The sequence below is a fragment of the Carettochelys insculpta genome, chromosome 30, assembly GCF_033958435.1.
Source record: "Carettochelys insculpta isolate YL-2023 chromosome 30, ASM3395843v1, whole genome shotgun sequence".
Classification (NCBI taxonomy): domain Eukaryota; kingdom Metazoa; phylum Chordata; order Testudines; family Carettochelyidae; genus Carettochelys; species Carettochelys insculpta.
In genome coordinates, this window is record NC_134166.1 from 8,699,625 (window position 1) to 8,720,201 (window position 20,577).

Below are 20,577 nucleotides of genomic sequence, written 5' to 3' on the forward strand. Positions count from 1 at the left end.
CTATGGTCCTGGCTGCAGCTGGCCTCCCAGGCCAGCTAGTCCAGGGGTGGCAAACCTGCGGCTCTTTGATCAGCAAGACACGTCTCGGCACCGCGTGCCCAGACTGCTCACCGCATGCCCCAGCACCCAGAGAAGCGCGTGGCAGCAGCAGTGGTGCCGGTCTGGTGAATGCCAGGCATAACGGGCCCTGGGTTAGAGCAGAGAGGGGAGCGGGAGGTCTGGGGCACTGGGGGAGGGCACTGAGCTGCTACTTCTTATATATTTATGTTTTCCTATCTAGACAGATGTAATGTTTATCAATAGATGATCGACAGATAAACAACAACTCTAACACGTGGCTTCTTTACACTCAATCCACGGCTATTCTGGCTCTTACTCTCCAGCTGGTTGGCCACCGCTGAGCTAGTCAGAGAGGAGAGCACCAGTCAAAAGCCAGGGAGACACGCAAAGCGATGCCGGTGGTCCACATGGGGCCAAGCCTTGCAGGGAGAAGCTCTGCAGCTCTCAAACTTGTGCTCACTGGAGTGCCCAGCTCTGGGGTGAATGAGCCTACCTCCAGAAACCCACCCTGCTGCAGATGAGATTCCAGGCTTTCTGCTCTGACCTTTTGCACTTTGTTGCTGCGGGTTGTTTTAATGCAGCCAGGCTCCTCTCAAGAGGTGGCTGCACTGTTATTTTAATCCCTCCAAGCCCCCGCCACTCATAGCCACGTGCATATCTCTTCACAGCCCTCGGCCCCATACCTGCAAGCTTCCGGGCCCGACGCGGGCAATGACGACCTCTTGGCTCTTGGGCTGGTCGGTCACCTTTATCCCGTGCCGCACCTGAATGTGCTTCTCCAGGATCAGCCGGCTGCTGAAGGTGCGCTTGCCTTCAGTGCAGTACCTGGGAGGGACCAGAGTCAGGGAGGGAACAAGGCTCCCCGGGGGCACCTCGCCCACTGCCGTATCGCATCCATCTCAAAGCGCTCTGTGGCCATCAAGCCCCTCTCCTGGGAAAACCAGGTCACAGAGGGTGTGACCGACACAGCACTCACACAGTAAGTCAGGACAGAACGAGGACTAGGACCCAGGAGTTCTGACTCCTGACCGCCCCCCCACTGCAGTGCACTCACTACCCAATAGCGGGGCAGGCAAGAAACCCCCAATCTGAGCACTCCAGAGCGAAGAATAAAGCTCAGGAAGTCAAGCTCCCAGCATTTCTTTTCCCACACCGACCCTGATCTGCGGATAGGAGAGAGGGGGGAGCCGAGTTCTTTTTGCCCCTGAAACTGGAAGGCTCTGTACCGGCAGGGATAGACTCGCTTGATTCCCTCGTGGTTCACTCGCACGTGTCTCCGGAGGCTGGGGGCAGAGCAAAACGATCGCTCACACAGACGGCACGGGAACTTTTTCACCGACTGCAAGAAGCAAGAAATGGGGAAACTGAGACACTGGGGGTGGGACTTACGTATCTTGGCTGCAGGTCTGGGAAAAAAAGCACATGCCCAGCTAGGCCAGGGAACTCCCTGCAGCAGCCAGCCCATGAACGGGCCCCAGGGTACCCAATTCTCCTGCTGTAACCATTAGACCTCAGCACCCTCCCCTGCCAGAAATGGACCCCAGAAATCCCAATGCCCAGCCATGGCTCTTTTCCATGTACAAAACGTGCCTCCCCCATCCCCTTGGTGTGTCCACAGGGCCAGGTTCCCAGTAGATAAAGCCCAGGAGCTCTGGGATTCCCCCTCACCTTCCCATGATCCTTCTTCATGTGGGACACGTACTCGTCCCTCTCCGGGAACCAGGAGTGACACATCCCGCACGTCCAGCCGCTGCTTTTCGACTTGTTGGCGTCTGCCTTGCGCTGGAAGCGGCTCCGCTTGGCCTTGCGCAGCTCCGGGGAGCTGGGCGGCTCGTCTTCCTCTGAGGACGACGAGGAGGAGGAGGAGATCTTGGTGACGGGGGCTTCAACGGGCTCCTCCTTAGGGGTGAGCAGCGTGGCCGGCTTCTTCACAAGGTCCTCCTTGGGCTTCTGTGGCTGGTGAGTGTTCTGTAAAGCACAGACCAGAGCGTCAGCCGAGCCAGGCTCAGATCCGGGCTCAGGCAGCTGCCCATGCCATGCAGGGATAGAATCATAGACTCAGAGGGCTGGAAGGGACCTCAGGAGGTCATCAAGCCCAGCCCCCTGCTCAAAGCAGGATCAACCCCAACTGAATCATCCCAGACAGGGCTTTGTCAAACTGGGCCTTAAAAACCTCCAGCAATGGAGATTCCGCCACCTCTCTAGGTACCCCATGCCAGTGCGTCACCACCCTCCTAGGGAAATAGTTTTTCCTCATATCCAACCTGGATCTCTCCCACGGCAACTTGAGACCACTGCTCCATGTTCTGCCATCCATCGCTACTGAGAGCCCCCTCTCTGCATTCTCACTTGAGCCCCACTTCTGCTATCAAAATCACTTCAACTCGTCTCTTCTGCAAACTAAAGCAGCCCAAATCCCTCAGCCTTTCCTCGCAGGTCATGTGCTCCAGCCCCCTAATCATTTTGGTTGCCCTCTTCTGGACCCTCTCCAACACACCCACACCCTTTCTATACTGGGGAGCCCAGAACTGGACACAATCCTCCAGATGGGGCCTCACCAGTGCTGAATAGAGGGAAATAATAACTTCTGTAGATCTGCTGGAAATGCTCCTCCTAATGCACCCCAATATGCTATTAGCCTTCTTGGCTCCAAGGGCACACTACTGACTCATGTCCAGCCTCTCACCCACCGTAATCCCCAGGTCCTTTCTTGCTGCACTGCTGCTTAGCCAGTTGGTCCCCAGCCTTCTTCCGTCCCAAGTCCAGGATGGGGAAAGGCAAGAGGTGGACAAGTCAGTGAGTTCTCAGTAGAGTTTCTAGCGCTGCAGTCAACTGCAGCAGCACTCAGGGCACTCCTGGGGTAGGTGCTGCACAAACAATTAATAGGCCACCTTTGTCCCAATGAACTAACAACCCGGAACTAAAACAGTCTCTAGGGCCCAACACACAGACACAGGACTGACTGCTTCACAAGCCAATCACAGGTCACACTAGAGAGAGCTGACCACCTCTGGGCATTGATGAACTGCCCTGCCAGACCGTTGCCAGGCAGGGACCGGCCAGGCTTGGCCTCTGGGAAGCTGGGGCTCTAGTGAACAAAAGCTTCATGGCAGCTCTGCAACATGGTTAGGCTCACCCCCACTTTACAGGAGAGGAAACTGAGGCACAGAGAGGGTGTGGCTTGCACGAGTCACTGGGAGTCGACGTCAGCATCAGGAACAGAGTTGGGGGATTCTTGCTCAGACCTCACCTACCTCTCGAGTAAACGGGGGCCCAATTTACCTTCAGATGTTCCAGCATGGTGCGTTTCTGAGCAAAGAGCAGCGGGCAGTCGGGACACTTGAAAACACTGACCCTCTGGTTGAGCAGGTGTTGGTCGAAGTGAGAGGAGAGCAGGGGCTTGTGGGTAAAGACTGTGTCACACATTGCACATTTGTAAATCATCCTGAAAAGCAGGAGGGGGAGGGCGGGTTGGAAATGCACTAACCACACTTCCCCGAGTTTGGCTCAAACACTCACCAGGAAAAAGTCCACCAGGGTTATTATTTACATATGAGGGGCCAGCTGAGGTCAGGGCCCCATAACGCAAGGTGCTGTACAATCTGTGTCCCAAAGAGCGGGCAGTCAAAGACAGTCAGAGAGAAAGCAAAGGGGAAGTAATTTACCAGCAATCACTCAGGGGCACAAGTGCGACTAGAATTCAGGGCTCCAACTCTTGGGCCAACACCCTGCCTACTAGGCAATGCTGCTGATTACACCTAATTCGATCTCTTGAGTTTCTTCCCTAATCTCAGCAGTGCACTGGAGGATGGAAAGCCCTGTGCGCTTCCATAGGCCTTCAGTCAAAGAGAAGCAGACCCACCCGGCAAAGTGACTGATAGTTTTCAGCTGCTCACAGGAGGGCAGCAGGGTATTCAGTAGCAGGAGAGTCTCTAGTCTACCAAACAGTGCTTTCATCCAAGGATCTCCAAGCACTTTCCTCCCACTACCACTCCAACCCCAGCCCCAGCCCCTGGCGTATTTAGACCAGGGTTAGAGGAAGGCACAGAAAAGGAAGCAGGTGGCCCAGCCAGTCTCCTTGTAAGCGGAGTGCTTGGGCAGCCGCCCAGGAGAGTCAAATGCCACCCATCTGATCAGCACAGCGCTGACAAGGGGTGCGCATCCGCACGTGTCTCAGTGTGCACAAAATTTATTCTGCACACAGATGAGAAAAATTGGAGGAAACACTGGGGCCAAGGTAGACTTGGAACTTGAAGCAGTACAGCACCGCCGCAGCGCTGGGGCATAGATCTCTCCTTGCTGCAGTTAATCTGCCTCCTGGGGAGGGGGTAGCTAGGTGGGCATGCTCTTCCTGGGAGTCAGGCCAGGTTAGCTGGAGTAGGTAGCTCAGTCATGTGGCTCTTCCATACCCCCGAGCACTGCAGCTACATTGACCTAACTTTCGAGTGCAGCCCTGGTCTCGGGGTAGGGCCAGAACCCAGGAGTCCTGTGCTGTAAACGGAGGGCTGCTGCCGCTCCCCAGCAGACTGGGGGCTCTTTCATGCCAAGCTGCCTCTTCTGGCACACTGATGTCCACATGCAGTGGTGTCGACAGTGTGTCCAGGAGGCCCAGCTCCCTGCCCCTAAGGGCGGAATGGGTGGGGCTTAGGGGAGTCAGCCCTAGGGCTGCCCCCCGCTGCATGAGGTGTGACCACTCCCCAGCCACATGGCAGATGCCGTACATATCGGGGCAGCTCTTTCCTCCATTAGCTTCCCTCGAACGTCTCCCCTTCCACCTGCCCCCCAGCAGCGCCCTGCCGAGGTTACTCACTTGGACTGCTGATTGCTGAAGCCCGGGTGCTGCGTGTAGATGTGAGCGTGGGCGCTGGGGGCCGACTTGAAAGCCATTGGGCAGATGGGGCACTTGTGGAAAACCTCACAGTGCGAGGTCTGGATGTGGGACTTGATGGAATTCACCCCTCCGAACACCACAGCGCAGCTGGGGCACCTGGAAGCAAGAACGCAGGGTAAGCGAGGGGAAGGTTCCAGAGGAGCAGGGTTACTTGGGTGCCTCTCCCCTCACTGGTAACCCCCGCCCCCGGCAAAGACAGCCCCAGTGGGATGTGCACCAGCACCTTAGCAGCACAGCAGAGGTCAAAGCCGGCTGCTTGGAAGGTGCATGGCTGGAATCCCTCTGCTGCTCTTTGGTCTACCTCTCCTGCCCTGGATTTAGCCCTTGGGTGAGGGTCAGTCTAATGGTTAACAGAGTCAGATCAACTGCTGAGTGCCAGGGACAGCCACTTTAGCACAGTAAGCTAATGCATCCCTTGCTGATCTCCCTGCTTCCAGCGGTACCCAAAGAGACCCCTCCAAATCAGCCCCCACGGGAATGAGAAATGTGGCCTGACGGGGCTAGGGAGACGAACAGACAAGCAGATGTCTTCTTAGAAATGATCGAGGAGTCAGGGGCATTCCCAGAGCTCACTCCTCCACCTGCGTTGTTCCCCGCCAACAGGCCAACTCGCTAGAGTCATTTGGATCGTTATAGCGGCAGGAGGAAGCTGTTCACAGAGGGAGAGAGCAGGACAGCAGCAGCTCTGAGCTCTGGGAAAGAATCAACGCTCACGGAACAGTGACAGTACTTATTTCTTAGCCAGTGCTTATCTCCAAGCTCTTTGCAATCGATAAAGAACGTCTCATGGCACAAGAACAGTCACTTGTGGGTCAGACCTATGGTCCATCCAGCCCAGTGTCCTGTCTTCTGGTGCCCCATGCTCCCAAGCAAACAAACAGAGCAGGGCAATTATTCAGTGATCCTTCCCATGACCCAGGCTCCTGACAGCTGTAGGTTTATGGACATCCAGTGCATAGGGTCAGAGGTCCCTGACTCTCTTGGCTAACAGCCATTGATGGACCCATCCTCCCTGAACTTCATTCTTTTTGGAACCCAGTTATAGTTTTGGTCTTCACAACACCCTCCCTTCAACAAGCCCCACAGTAACAAGGCGTGGAGTGAAGTACTTCCTTATGTTTACTGAAACCTGCTCAAAACTCCCCTGTGAGCCATGGTGGGGATATTAGTAGATTGTACGGAGGGGGTGCAGAGGCTACGTGACTTGGCCAAGGTCACACAAGTGTTGTGGTAGAAAACAGAGAAACCTAACAGCTGGAGCACCTCTCTCTCCTAGCTGCTGGCAGCAGAGTCCGGCTGGCAATGCTGGAGCCAGAAGGACTCATTATTAACAGGCCAGATGCTCCATGGGACAGGTCAGAAGCCTGCAAACAGTCATCCTGCGACTGTAGCTCTGCTACCGTTCACGGCTTGGCTTCTGCTGAGACTGCCCACCGGTGCCAGCTGTGATGGGGAAGAGGTGTGCCGTGGACATCTGACCAGAAAGGCCTGGAATGAGTCTTGCCCCGTACCCCAAAACTCCTCGTTTCCATATCGCCCCAGCTATCGTGCAGCTCAGTTGCGGCTACCCACCAGTGCTATACTTGAACAGCTGACCTAGGGACTCCTGCCCCTTTTCACACTGTCGGTGGAACCAATGATAGCCACATGATGGGAATGTGAGCCTAGCAGAAGGAACCTGCATGGAACTTTCCATGCAACGTCTGCAACTCAGAGGTGTGCCATCAGCGAGTGTCTCAGCTTAGAATCCTAGGGCTGGAAGGGACCTCAGGAGGTCCTTGAGTCCAGCCCTCTGCCCCAGACAGGATCAACCCCATCCCACCCAGGGCTTTGTCAAGCCGGGACTTAAAAACCTCCAGGGATGGAGATTCCACCACCTCTAGGTAACATGAGTGGGTCCCTCCCGCTCCCATCCAGCTGGGACTGAGTTAGGACCCGCCCCCAGCAGTGCGAGGATGGCAGGGTGGTCACAACACCCCCCCCCCCCCAATGCCACCAAAGCTGAGACCTGTGACACAGTTGGTGTCCTGCCGCGAGAAGCTGAACGCGCCCACCTACCTGTACCCCACCCTCCTGGAGAAGTGCAGGCAGGCCTCCTTCAGGTGGGCCTCGAAGTTCGCCAAGAGGAAGTTCCCACCGCACTCAGGGCACACGTGAGGGGGCCGGTTCTTGTGCATCCGCTGATGTGCATTAAAGCTGCAGGGATTGGGCATCATCATGGGACACGCCGTGCACACCTGAGGGGGAGCAAGCACAGGTCACACAAGCATCCATTGTGCGGCACCTCCTGCTGCCACCAGCGGAGCCGATAGCCTCCACGGGGCCCTGGGCAGCGAGGGGGAGGGCCCAGCTCCATGCCCACGCCAGGAGCAAGGCCGAAGGCAGCTGGCCGTTGGTTCTGCCAGAACCGTGATGCCCTCCTCCCCACCCAGCCCTCAGCACTGCTCGGCGCACGTGACTTAGCACACTGGCGGTGATCTGCAAGGCCCAGGGCACCAGCCACCACTGCCGCAACTGTGGTAGGAGCTGGAGCCCTGGGTCCCTTAAATTCACTGAACCCCAGGGACAATTGCCACCCTGTCTGCAAGCCTGGCCGCCCCTTTGTTCAACAGCCATGAGAGCAACACACTGGCCCTGCATCCCCCTTCCCTCCCAGCCCTGTTCATAGCCCCAGGAAAGGCCGTGTACATTTAACCAAGCCCAATACCTGTCATAAAGAAATGGTGGGTGAGGGGTTAAATTGGGCCTTGGACAAGCTTTTGTTTTCCAAAGTCAGGGGCTATTTTTATGCTGTTTTTCCAACCCGGCACAGGCAAGTGGTCAGTATCATGGCAGAGTCTAGACACCAGCTGAGACTGAGGCCCTGCGGCATGAGACTCTGTATAAACGCATACAGTCAGCTTGAGAACAGGCTCTGTCTGATAAGGCTGCTAGATGCCTGAGTAGCTCTGCAGCCAGTCAAGGTAACAGAATCCCAGCCCCTAAGAGCATATAAAATAAAGGAAATACATATGGCAGATAGGGAAACTGAGGAACAGAGGTTTGCCCAGTCATAGAGGCAGGAAAAGATCCTTAGGACAGGTCTACAGTAGATCTGAAAGTTGAGCCTAGATGCATCAATTCCAGCTACACAATCACCGTAGCTGGAACTGCACAGCTGGAATTGACGTGTCAATGATTGACTTAGCTGGCTGGTGGCCACCCTTACTCCTCGCAATAATGAAGCGTACAGGGGTCGACTGTCAAGCCCTGCTTGTTTGCTTTGCGTGTCCCCACTAGGTGCGTGAAACTGAACCCCAGAAGATCGACTGTAATCAGGTCGATCTCCAGATAAGCGGAGATGTACCCCTAGTCCGCAATGTATTTTAATATGCCACATTCAGCGTGAAGCAAAACAGCCCAAATCCAGCTGGGTAGAGCTCGAGGGCAGGGCTCCCTGAGGGCAAGGTAGGTTGATTTCATCTGTGCTGCAGCTCTGGTTCAGTTATTTATGTGCAGTGGGCGACAGCTGCTTGTACCAGCTTGCTTTTCGATGGCCACTGGGAGAACACAGCGTGTGGAATAAAAACATCCTTTGCTGCTTTGCAAATACCCAAATAAACCCCACAGATGGAAGACGCTCCTTCGATGTAGGGCGCTCTGGTTTGTGAATTCCATCCTGCGGTGCATCTTCGATGCAAACGGGGTCCAGAAACCTGCTATCTTCTGCCGTTCTACTGAACTGGGTGAGAAGGGGCGAGAGGAATTAAGAAGCATTTGAACCAGGGAGGGGAAGTTGATGTTTGCAGCTGAGATTAAAAGAGAGCGACTCAAGGAAGCAGAGAGATATAGAAAACTGTCCCAAATGGCAGTTGAGAAGGAGCAGGCTCATACTGTCATTGCAGAAGGACAGACAGACAAGGCAGCAAGACTCAAGAGCAGGACACATCCCCACACTAGGTCTGACGAGAACCCATAAAACTAGATGGCAGTTTTAGGTCCTCAAGCGAAGCAGCACCTCAGCTGTAGAGCTGCCTGAGTTTGTACATACAAGAGCCGGGGTCTGCACAGGCTGGGACTCAGGAGGCCAGGGTTGGGAGCTGGGGAGTGGTAAAGAGGGGAGAAGCATGGATGAGCATGAGACAGAAATGCCCGAATTAACCCTTTGAATGCTGACAGCTCCCCTGTGATTCTGTAAAGCGCTTTGGAGACTTCTGGAAATGAGAGAGCACTACCGAATCCAGTCCAGCTGCCATGTTCCTTGTCCCCTCTGAGCCCCTGACTATGTGCCTGACAGGTACCTTGCCCTGCAATACTCAGGCTGGGGTCCGAAGAGCTAGGAGGAGCCATTGCAGGATAATTTAGCAGAGGGGAAATACCCATCAACGATGGGCAGCACAAGAGAGAACAGCCAAGACTAGATCAGTGTTATGGGCTTGGAGAAGTTTGCTGTACGCTGGCAAATTCTCTCTCAACAGTGGAGAAAAGTCTTCTGCGACCTGCTGTAACTAGGGCAGACGATCAGAACTCTAGAGGGCCTGAATTGTCATTCCAGCAACAAGCTGCGGCTTGCATGCTTGGGAGACCATTTTGCCAGACACACCAATCCTGGCTCTTCCTAAAAGCAATGGGGAAAAGGCACATGAGTCTGACTGAAGTGTCCCCTTATTTAGGCTTGACAGCCAAGGCTGCAATTAGCTCAAGCCTCCAGAAAAATGAGCATGTTCACTCCAGCTCAGTCCGGTCCTAGGAGTCACCGAAGCAGAGAGAACTCTGCTGACAAATTCAGACAGCACAAGAGATGTAAACACAAAGGGAAGCAGGCAGGAGGGGGCAGGCAAGTCATAACCAGATCTGGGCATTTTACATCAGACATCAAGGACATAACACGGTAAAAGGAGGACTATATACTGTAGCCTTGAAACTCTAATGGCTCTGTTAATTCACACCAGCTTTGTTAAAGCAGAATTACGACTGTCCGACGGCATCTTTTGCGCTTCCAGAACGTTTTGATTTAGGAAAGCCAGGAAACAGAGCTAAGGTACATCACCTTAACTCTGCCCCGGCACTGGCACTGCCCCCTGGAAATCCTTTTGTAAGGGTGATGCAATACTAATAGGGCAGGAGGGAGCTGTGTAGCCATGTTTGTAGCAGTAGACAGGAGCTTTGCTGCCACGGTGACTGGCAGACACACACTGTGGGACTGTAGGGTAAGGGTAAGTAAGGTGCTAACCAGGATCTAGCAGTAAAGAGGAAGCAAAAGGGCATAGAGGGGCGATGGCCTTGTACTGTGCAGCCAGTGGGGCCTGGCACTCCTGGAGCAGACCCAGGTGAGCGCTGGGTCGGCAGAGGTTGCTCCTGCTGATCACAATGGACCTAAATGCAAGTTTTGCCTTAAGCCGGGTCTACCTGGAAGTGTCCTATAAGCAAAGCTGTGCCAGTCAGGTGAGAAAGCCACTCTCCAGCCCAGCGTCGCTACGCTGGCACACAACCACCACAGAGGCACAGCTAGAGGCAGCGAGGCGGGGGGGCTCCTGTGCTGATGGAAAACCCCTTGTATCGGTGAAGGCTGAGGGGGCAATGCCAACAGTGCCCACAGCCCCGTGTATGTTAGTGCCACTCCCATACTCGAAGTACAAAACGCTCAGGATGTATCTGCTAGGCGGCGTGTGGGGACATCACGCCAAGAGGACAGAGTGAAGGCTGCCTTGTGCAGCTGGCAGCTCCCTTAACTCTAGCTCCTGCTTTTCAGAAGTTCGAGTTGAACTCACCTCAATGTCCTGGAACATCACAAAGCGCCAATGGGGACCCTTAACGTGATGTGAGAGAGGACTATAAAATCATGACTAGCGTGGGAAAAGTGAATAATGAAAGGTTATTTATTTGGCTCCATAATATAAGAACCAGGGGCCACCAAATGCAATTAATGGGCAGCAGGTTTAAAACTAACCAAAGGAAGCTCGTCTTCATGCAGTGCACGGTGGGCCTGTGAGACTCCTCGCCAGAGGATGTTGAGAAGACCAGGACCTTAACAGGGTTCAAAAAAAGAACTAGATAAATTCATGACGGTTCAGTCCACCGATGGCTATTAGCCAAAACGGGTAGGAATGGTGCCCCGAGCCCGTCAGAGGTGGAACGGGATGGATCACTTGGGCTATGTCTACACTAGCCCAAAACTTCGAAATGGCCATGCAAATGGCCATTCTGCAGTTTACTAATGAAGCCCTGAAATACATATTCAGCGCCTCATTAGCATGCTGGCAGCCGCGGCACTTCGAAATTGCCAAGGCTCGCCGCCACGCAACTCGTCCAGACGGGTCCTTTTTGAAAGGACCCCACCAACTTCGAAATCCCCTTATTCCTAACAGCAGATAGGAATAAGGGGATTTTGAAGTTGGTGGAGTCCTTTCAAAAAGGACCCGTCTGGATGAGCCGCGCGGCGGCGAGCCTCAGCAATTTCCAAGTGCCACAGCTGCCAGCATGCTAATGAGGCGCTGAATATGTATTTCAGGGCTTCATTAGTAAACTTCGGAATGGCCATTTGCATGGCCATTTCGAAGTTTTGGGCTAGTGTAGACATGGGCTTGATGGTTACCTGTTCTGTTCACTCGCTCTGGGGTGCCTGGCATTGGCCAACGTTAGAAGACAGGACACTGGGCTAGAAGGACCTTTGGTCTGACCCAGTCTGGCCGTTCTGATGTTCTTATTAACTCTACGGACGCTTCTCGGTGAATGTCTGAGGTCTTTTTTGGACCCAGAAAGCGCTGTTCTTTGCGGTTAGTGGAGGGATGACCCTTCAGGAATTTATAACCCTGACACACAATCTTTGTCACACAGTGATGCCCCGCAAGGTGCATCTTAACTATGGTCCACACGCCATCCCTAACTCCACCCGTGAGAGAGCATGCAATCTGCCGTTCAGGGCAGAGCCTGGTCTCCAGGGATGTGGCCACTTCCTGGCAGGGCACTTTGCACAACTCACAGGAAGACACCGCGTTGGAAATGGGATCGGCTGAGAAATCGGCACCACCCAGCCCAGACCTAGCACCCCAGCGCTCAGCATTCGTTGTAAAGTGCCTGCTGTGGGCAGGACTCCACCGCACCGTCTAGGGCTACAACTGACCTCCAATTGCCAGACCACATCATCCTGTGCTACAGACTCACATCAGCTACACTTCCACAAGCGCGTCCCCATTGCAACACCTGGCCAGGTCTCTCCAGAGGGGAGCCAGTGGTAGGTGACCCTGGTTTGCTTTGGAAAGTTTAGTTTACGGAACTCCTTGTGCTCACTTTGCATGAACCCAGCGGTGCTTCAGCAGTGAGCTCCACTCCCCTTAGGCCTGTCTGGGGCCATAGCGAGGGGTGTCTATGGAGCTCCAGGGCTGGCAGTCAGGACCCCAGCACAGGGCCAGAAGTGGAGATGCCAGGCACGAAAGTCCTGGGGGTGCAGCAGAAACTCACGCACAAGTGTTCTCTGTAAGCTGAGTGCTTGGACAGCCAGCCAGCCGAGAGTCTGTGCCACCCAGCTGATTAGCACAGCCCCCACAGCTGGCACCATGTTTTTCTACTGGTGGTGCACATCAGCACATAACTCAGAGCACAGGAAATTTATTTCGCACAGGGACTTTTGCCCCACACCCCTACTTCCTGCACGTCATGCTCAGGCACCATACACAGCTTTGCAAGACACAGAGCAGCCCGACCTTCTAGCCTTCTAACCTAACTGGAACACTAGAGACTGAGGTGGTATAAAAAACCCCTTTCTCACAGGCAGGAACAGCCAATCGCAGGGCTTGCACCTGTTGACGACGACGGCTCTGGTTCACCAACTACAGCGTATCCCCCGAGTTGCTCTATGATGCTCTCATCAGCTGGGCTTGTCTGCACACCTGCCTTCTCTGCAATATGCGCACACAGCATCTTCGGTGCATCAGTTTGGCACGATCCGCTCTCCAGCTCCTAATTCCCAGGTTCACGGACCTCACTGTTCCATCCCCAGCAGGGCGATGGGTGAAGAAAATGCTGAGTGACTGCGACCAGTTAGATGATCAGTCATAGGAGAAGCCCTGGATGTGTTACAAGAATTTGCAACGAGCCGCTTTTAAGTAGGCTGTATCTCAGGAACCTCTAACTCAAACAGCCCCAAACTCGGGTCTCTACCTCCACCCTGCATCCCCAAGAGGCACAGCAAGTTCCAAGCAGACTTCAGTGAGCGTGAGGAGTTAGGAGCAAATGGCCAACTTTTAAACCGAGAGCCAATGCGCAGCCTGAACTACTGCACTGTAATACCTGAACTGAAACAATGACCTGGCTGTACACGTGCTCCACAGTAAACAGAGTGGGTGGAACAGCAAATTCCTTTCACAGGAAGGAAGCCAAGGAGCCTAATAACTGAAAAGGATAAAGGTGAGGTGGAGAGAATTTGTTATCTTGAGTCCCCTGGAGACCTACAAAGTAGGAGTAAACCGTGTATTCAAGCGCATCACCCCTTTGAACAGAGCCATCCCCACTACACTTCCGCAGAGACTGTTGCGCGCAGGGTGTGTTCGCAGCAAATAGGAAATGGACGGGATCCCAGGCCTAGCTCTGAAGGAGGCAGCAAACGCAGCCAACGTTTCTCCACTGACTTAACTCGTGACTAGAGCCAGCAAACCAGGAAGCAGCACGCGGATCAAGACTAGCAGGAGCCCGGTTCTTTAATTAGCTCCTTCATTCAACTCTGCCCGCCCCCCAGATTTAAACAAAATCTAGAGGCCTCCAGAGCAGTCCCGTACATAGGATGAGGTGGGGCAGCCACCCTAGACCCCATGCTTTTGGGGGCCCCGAGATGGCTGCCCCAGCTGTCCTATGGAGGAGAGGGGGAAGGATTATCTGGGGCCGGGGGTTGCACGCAGCAGGAGCAGGGGGCTACCTCCCCTCCTCCTGCACTCACCATGCGGGTAGCAGGAGCGGCAGCCTGCTCCACCATCCTCCCAGCCCCTGTGGGGAAGCTAGGCTCAGGGGGTAGCAGGGCGGTGGAGCAGAGCAGGCTATTGCTCCTGCCGCCCAGCACTGAGTGCAGGAGGATGGGAGGCAACGCCCCTCTGCCACCGCTGCACACAGGCTCCTGGCCCCAGTGCTGGGGTTGGGGCCTGGCACACGGGGGAGGGAAGTTGCCCCAGGCTCCGCCCCTACCTCGGGATGGCCTCAGATGCCTATTACAAGGCTCTAGGTGCCTTAGTACATAAGGATCCAATGGATTATCACAGAGCCAGTGACAGGTCTAAGGCCGGGGGGAGCTATGACCCACAGCATGGATCTGGTCCACAGCTTCCCCTGAGGCTCAGGTCTTCCCCCCACCCCACCACATGGGGAGTCAGGGCTGATGCACTGAGGTTTGGTGCCCCTCCGGCAGCCTGTGTGGCTCCAGCGCCACTTCCATTTCCCCACTGCTGCAGGGGAGAAGCCCCGCGCCTCAGGCCAGATCAAGGCCAGCTGCGGTCAGCATCTCGGTCGCAGGCTCTGCGCACTGGGAACGGCAGCACAGGGCAATTCTAGCTTGCAGGCTCCATCCCCATTGCTCCCACAGGTGGGAAGCCCCATCAATGGGAGTGGGGGTGCCGGCTAGCGCCACCTGTGTCCCCCCCCCTGCAGCCCACTCCCAGTCTCCGCTCCTTTATGCTCCCTCCTGCCCAGACCCCCATTCCACTCCTGGTCCCCCCCAGACCCCATTCCCACCCCACTCTTACTTCCTCCCTCGCCCCACCCCCCTTCCCGCACCCTCCCACCCCCGACCCCACTTCTGCCCAAACCTTGCGCCCTCTCTCCTCTGCCGAACACCACCCCCCACACACACACCTTACTTCCTGCAGACTGCACCCCCAGCAGCTCCCTCCCACACAGTGAAGCCCCCACTTTTTGGCTCCCATCCCAGAACCTAAGAAGGACCCCCACAAAACCTGCTAGCCCCAAGCCTCCCGAAAAGTAAATGCAGAGCTGAGGGGAATCCTTGAGCCTTGGTGCCCCCCACCCCACCCACAAGGCTGGAGTGTTAGGGGACCCTGGCACCCCGAGCTGCATGAGTGTCTTTTTCCTGCTTATCAGTAGGACTCCACATGCCTCTGACTGGCACTTGGCCACACACAGATTTTCTGTGGGCCAGTGACCCCCACCCTGGCGTAAGACCAGAGGGGATCCCCATCCCCTTGTAATGAGCCTTCCTTTAGAACACAGGGTCTGAATTAATTCCTGTTTGAACCAGAACAGATCTTTTCGATCAACCATCCGACCTTGATTTTAAAATGGCCAGAGACAGCAAATCTACCTCCCTTTGAACACCCCAGAATTAACCTCTAGATTGGATGCTTGTACAAGAATCGCCACTTTCCACGTGAGAATACAAAGCAATAAAAAGTGCCCCAGAAGGATTAATTATTTGGCAATGGTTAATGTTCCATGAAAGTGACAGAGAGAAGGAAATTGCCTAGCGTCTCTGAAGCATACGCAGGAGCGGAAAGGGACCAGAGCTGAGAGGGTTACGTCGAACTGAACGTGCAGTTTGATGCTCACCTCTCACAAGACGGACATTGGGAGCATGGAGGACACTAACTCAACTGCACTGGGAAGTGTGTATTGAGGCAGAACATCAGCGGAGACAGAACGGTAGCGACAGAGCAGAGATCATTCCCTTGCATGGTGCTGTCATGTTGCTACAGTTCAGGCTTTCACTTTCCTGGGGGACCACACAGGAGACATTCGGGGATGCCACACCATGAGCTCTGTGCCGCTTCCGATGAGCGTGGGGGCGGTTCCACCCCTTCTCCGGATTGGCACGGCACGAAAGCAATACGAGCTTCTTCCTTCGCACTGCTCCTGGGTCAGGCCCATTGGGGGTGGGGGGAAGTGTCTGCCCTGCACACACTGGAAGCAGCAGCTCTGCAGGCAGAGCAGGAGCAGGGTCAGGGAGAGGGAGGGGGATGGTCAGAGCAGGGACGGGAGTGGGAGGGACATCCGTAGAGAATGTGTGGGAAAGGGGGCGGAGCAAGGGAAAGAGGGGGCGGAGCAAAGATATGAAGCCAGTGCCCCACCTAGAATCCCAGCCACCTGTGCTGGGGACTGCTCCCGAGGTTAACCGATCCCATGGCCAGAGAGTCTCTTTTCTGCACCACACACGGCAATCTTCTTCGCCCTCTGCTCTTTCCAGAGCACAAGCTCTGCGCCGGCTCCATCCCACATTGCACCAAGCGCGGCATGTCTCCCCTCCCGTGACAATTCCTCCTCCTTTACACCAGGACTTCCCAGCCCATGGGTTGCAACCCAAAATCCAGCTGCCAGGATGTATCAGTCCCATGGGAGTCAAGCCCCTCTGCTCCAATCCTACAGAGCTGGCCTGGTTCAGCTCCATGACAACGGAGGACATGCTGGACCGAACTGGAGAGGCACTGGCACCACACGGCGCTCTCGCACATTTGGGGCGGCCGTCCCGCCAGGGGAGCTAGGCCAAGCCAGAGTGGTGCTGTGACCTCAGAGGTCATGGGAAGCCCAGGCCAGCCCAGCCACACAGGACTGCAGCTGCAGGAGCTGCTGCCACAGCATGCACACTAGGTTTACTACATTCTCGTGTCTACTATACATCGTGGGGAAGACATTTTGTAAGCCAGATATTTGTTGCACTGAAGAGATTTACGAGGTCACAATAAGCCATCAGCGCTGACAAACAGATCCCGAAAAGATCAACAGCTGCTTTGCAATGGACTGGCTTCCTGCAACGGCAGCTGCCTCTGCGAATGGAAATGTTGCAAACAGCGGCCACGCGGTACAGGAAGCAATCAGGTAAGAAGCAGTAGAACGAACTGCTCAGTAACATAGGGACTTTCACCTCAGGGGCTCCAACCGCTGTGAGCAAAGGGCCTGATCTTGGAAAGGGAGACAGAAGGGAAGAGACTGGGCTGAGGTCACAGGGTGAATCCATAGCAGAGCCTGGAGTAGAAGCCAGTTGTCTTGCTGGCTTCACTCCCCACTCTCACCGGCAGGTCAATAGCCAGTAGCTCTGCAATAGGCAGGATGGCCCTGGCAGGAGGCCGGGGCAGTTCTACCTACCGTGCTGGTGGTCGTTCCCGTGGTCCCAGCCTGCTGGAAGTGCGCCGCAAGCCCAGCTTTGTCCTTGCATTGCTCCTTGCACTCCAGGCACCGGAAGCAGTTGTAGCTGGTTTGCTCCGAGCCGCCGCCGCTCAGGGGCAGGATGGGCAGATCCTGCGCCCCGTTCACCGCTGCCACGGCCTCCTGGGCCACCCCAGCCACTTTGCTGGCAGAGAGGGAGGTCACTGACACGATGGGGGTGATGTCCGGCTGGCCGATCATTTGATCCAGAGCTACAGGTCTCATGACCAGGTGGGAGCACTGCATCACCAGACCTTTGTCCTTGTGCTCCCGGGCGTGCAGGAGCAAGCTGCACTTGTTGAAGAAGACCAGGCGCTTGGTGCAGTGGTTGCAGGTCACTTCGATGCGCATGCTGCGCCGGTCATAGTGCCGAGCCAGGCTCTTCTCCAGGGCAAAGGAGTCCCCGCACTCCAAGCACCGGTACCCGAAGGGTGGAAGGGTCAGGCTGGAGTCCGCCGGAGGATTCAGGTTGGGTTTGTAGGTCGGCAAGAGGTTTTTACTATTCAGGATCTTGTTGAAAGCCTCCACCAGGCTGGACTGGCTCCTGGAGATGACCGTGCCGGCGAGAGTGGGCGAGGGCTTCTGTGGCTGCACCATCACCACTGTGGTGCCGTTGACCTTCTGGTTGGCTGTGGTGGTGATGGTGGTGGTCGGCGTCACTGTGCTGACGTTGGTCCTGGTGTCAGCTTTGGGCAGGGTCTGTGGCACCAGGTTGATGATGTTCTTGGTCACGGCCTTGGCTGGCAGCACCACGGATTTCTGCTGGGCCACGCTGGCAGCGATCAACATGGCACTGCTGGCGTTCTGGATGGTGGTGACCGGCAGGACGGTCCCTTTGATTTTGGTGCCGTTGCCCAGCTGGACGCTGACTATTTTGGGCCCTTCTATGACTTTCAGGGGGCTGGAGAGCTCCACCTTCTCTTTGGGCACCTCCAGCGTGTTCTCCTCTTTCACCACAGCAGCTGGGAGCACAGCGGCCTCACTGGTGACCTCCTGAGAACCTGGCTCCAACGGTAGCTTCGCGGCTCCCAGCTCTGAATCAGAGGAGACTCTGGTTACTGTCCGGGTGATGCTGCCAGAAGACGTCTTGATGGTTTTAATCCGCACCTTGAGGGGCCGCGAGGAACTGGAAGAGGGGGAATCATTGCTGCCATCTTCATCCTCCTCCTCTTCGCCGCTGGACATGCTCTGCAGGGGCTTCTCTAGAGCCTCCTTCTCTTCCTTGAGGGGGCTGCTCCCCAGTGGCTTGGGAGAGCTTAGGGGGCCAGGACTATCCTCAGCCAGTGGGGAAGGTTTGAAGTACGGCTCTGGGGGGCTGGGGGGTGAGTCTTTCACTTTGGAGAGGCTGCCAGCACTGCTGTCGAGGTTTTGATCGGAGCTGGGCCAGGACACGACGGGGGAGTCATCAGCAGAGTAGCGGACAGTGACTGATTTCAGGTGTCCCAAGGGGCTGTCACTCAGGGCTGCGGCCAAACCCTTGGGGCTGGACCCATGGTCCAGCTCCTCCGAGTCGGACTCCTCTTTCTTGATGAGGGGAATGGTGGATGGGGAGCCGTTCAGGCCCCCAGCCTGGCTGTGCTCAAAGGGCTGCAGGAAAGCCGGAGGGAGGCTATCGGTGCTCTCTCCAGCTGGGTCTTTGCAGTCTGGTGACTGGGAGGGAGACGGGGTGGGGGATGGGGAGAGAGAGGGCACGGAGAGGGCCTTCTCCTTCGGTTTGCCCTCCCGGGGCCTGTCTATCAGATCTGCAGAGTTCTCCTCATTGGGATCGGAGCTAAAGTGGGAAAAGATGTCCAGGGGCTTTCCCTTCTCCTTCGCCACCCAGCACTCGCCATTGGAGGAGGCCACCACGTCCCCTGGCCTGGAAGTGGGGGACCTGGGAATCTCAGGGGCACCAAAGCCGTTCTGCAGCAGACGGGGCCCGAGCACATGCCCATCTTTGGCACGGCCATCCAAGGGGTCAAGCTGTTCGGGGTTCTTCACGATCACGCTCACGGCAGTGATGTCCGCGTGGGGGAGGACGTGGTCGGGGGCCACAGGCTCCCCAGGGACCTGCTTGATATGAGCCTCAGCCTCCTCGTGGCCTGAGTGGATGGCCTCATTGGTGTCGATGTCGGGAATATCAAAAGCTGCCAGGAGGTCATCGAAATCTGGAGTCTTCATGTCGCCCATGGTGAAGAATCCAGCAGAGTCTAAGAAAAGGAAGACAGAGGATTTAATACTCTGGCACAGGAACCAACACAGACCATGCTGGCGTGTCAGAGCAGCCAGCCATGCACAGGACCAGAAGCTGGAACACCTAACTCTGTGTCTGTGGTTCTGGCTTGCTGCATGTACTGATGTCCACAACCCGTGTGTGGCAGGGCAGGGATGTCACCAGGGTACCAGGCAACACCTGAATCTCTCCTGGGTGGCCAACCAAGCACTTGGCTTACAGGGAAACTGGCTGTTACTCTGTTGCACAGAAGGGGAACTGAGGCACAGAAACACCATGTCTCACTGCAGTCCTGGGGAGTGACTGCAACTCACAGACATACACACGCTGCCCTTAACCTGGCTAGCTTGAGTCATGCAGTAGGGAAGCCACGCTCCATAGGCAGACTAACCTGTAGCCAGCCAGGGTTCCAGGTGCATTTACACAGCCTTCCCCAGAACCATTTCACCAGGGCTTCGCTATTCTGGGACCCAAGCTAGCTTCAACCCAACCTGCTTGGGTACATCTCAACCTAGAACTGCAACAGAGACATAATCGTTTCAAGTTGTGCATCTTCACACAGGAGGCCCATGGCAGAGGAGTGAGGAAGGAATCGAGCCTGGTTCTGCCAAGTCTCAGGCCAGCCTCTGCTCTCTAAGCCCTTCGCTTCACCCCCTCTGCTGCTGTTTATTGAGTCTTTTTCTGTGAAATGGGGATAAGCACTACCACCCTCACGTGGGAGTCAGGACAGTTTGTTAACCCTCAGCTCGCCGCGGGAACTTGGTTTTTAGATCTCAAAAAGCACATCCAGGCCCCAGTGGCTAAAGCACTGTAAGTACCAAGTACAGGACTGCTCCAAAAGCCCCATTAAAACCTCAAAATCCCACTACAGATTGAAACTTTCTAATCCGGAATACTCTTGTCTGGCAACATCCATAGTTCGGCATGATTTTAGTTAGCCAGATAACCTCTTATGGTGGGTGTGGCCAAGTTGCCCATGGTCCCATGAAGTGTGTTCACCGCCAGTCCTGGCTCTCAGGGGTCTGTGCTGTTATTTAGCTGTAATTTACCCCTAAATGTCTTAAGAGCCCTCTATGCAGTGGAAGTGTTGGTAATGCTGCTAGACATTACTGACCTCCCATGGTTTGGCAAATTCTCTCATTCGGCACTGGTCAGGTCCCGAATGTGCAGGACTAGAGAGGTTCAATTTGTATTCAAAAATCTAGTGTCATGTCTGGCGCTTGGCTCCTATAGAGATGTGCTTGTCACAATACAAGACAGCTAAAAAAATTATTTGCTACATCTTGGAATAGCGCCA

The 20,577-nt window shown here is 55.4% G+C and overlaps 1 protein-coding gene across 4 annotated transcripts in view; it reads right to left on the minus strand.

Moving 5' to 3' along the window:
* The window catches only part of ZNF687 (zinc finger protein 687), a 62,359-nt gene that overhangs the window by 4,835 nt on the left and 36,947 nt on the right, over positions 1 to 20,577 (minus strand). For 3 of the 4 annotated variants that reach the window (XM_074980977.1, XM_074980978.1, XM_074980979.1), the window contains exons 2-8: positions 17,009 to 19,257; positions 7,010 to 7,188; positions 4,871 to 5,047; positions 3,343 to 3,505; positions 1,729 to 2,028; positions 1,287 to 1,399; positions 744 to 885 (exon numbers count right to left, since the gene is read on the minus strand). In XM_074980977.1, the coding sequence (XP_074837078.1) occupies positions 744 to 885; positions 1,287 to 1,399; positions 1,729 to 2,028; positions 3,343 to 3,505; positions 4,871 to 5,047; positions 7,010 to 7,188; positions 17,009 to 19,237 (3,303 nt within the window). In that variant the 5' untranslated portion in view covers positions 19,238 to 19,257. Of the gene's footprint in view, positions 1 to 743; positions 886 to 1,286; positions 1,400 to 1,728; positions 2,029 to 3,342; positions 3,506 to 4,870; positions 5,048 to 7,009; positions 7,189 to 17,008; positions 19,258 to 19,671; positions 19,798 to 20,577 lie in introns of all 4 variants that reach the window. The other variant, XM_074980976.1, reaches the window with a different exon arrangement.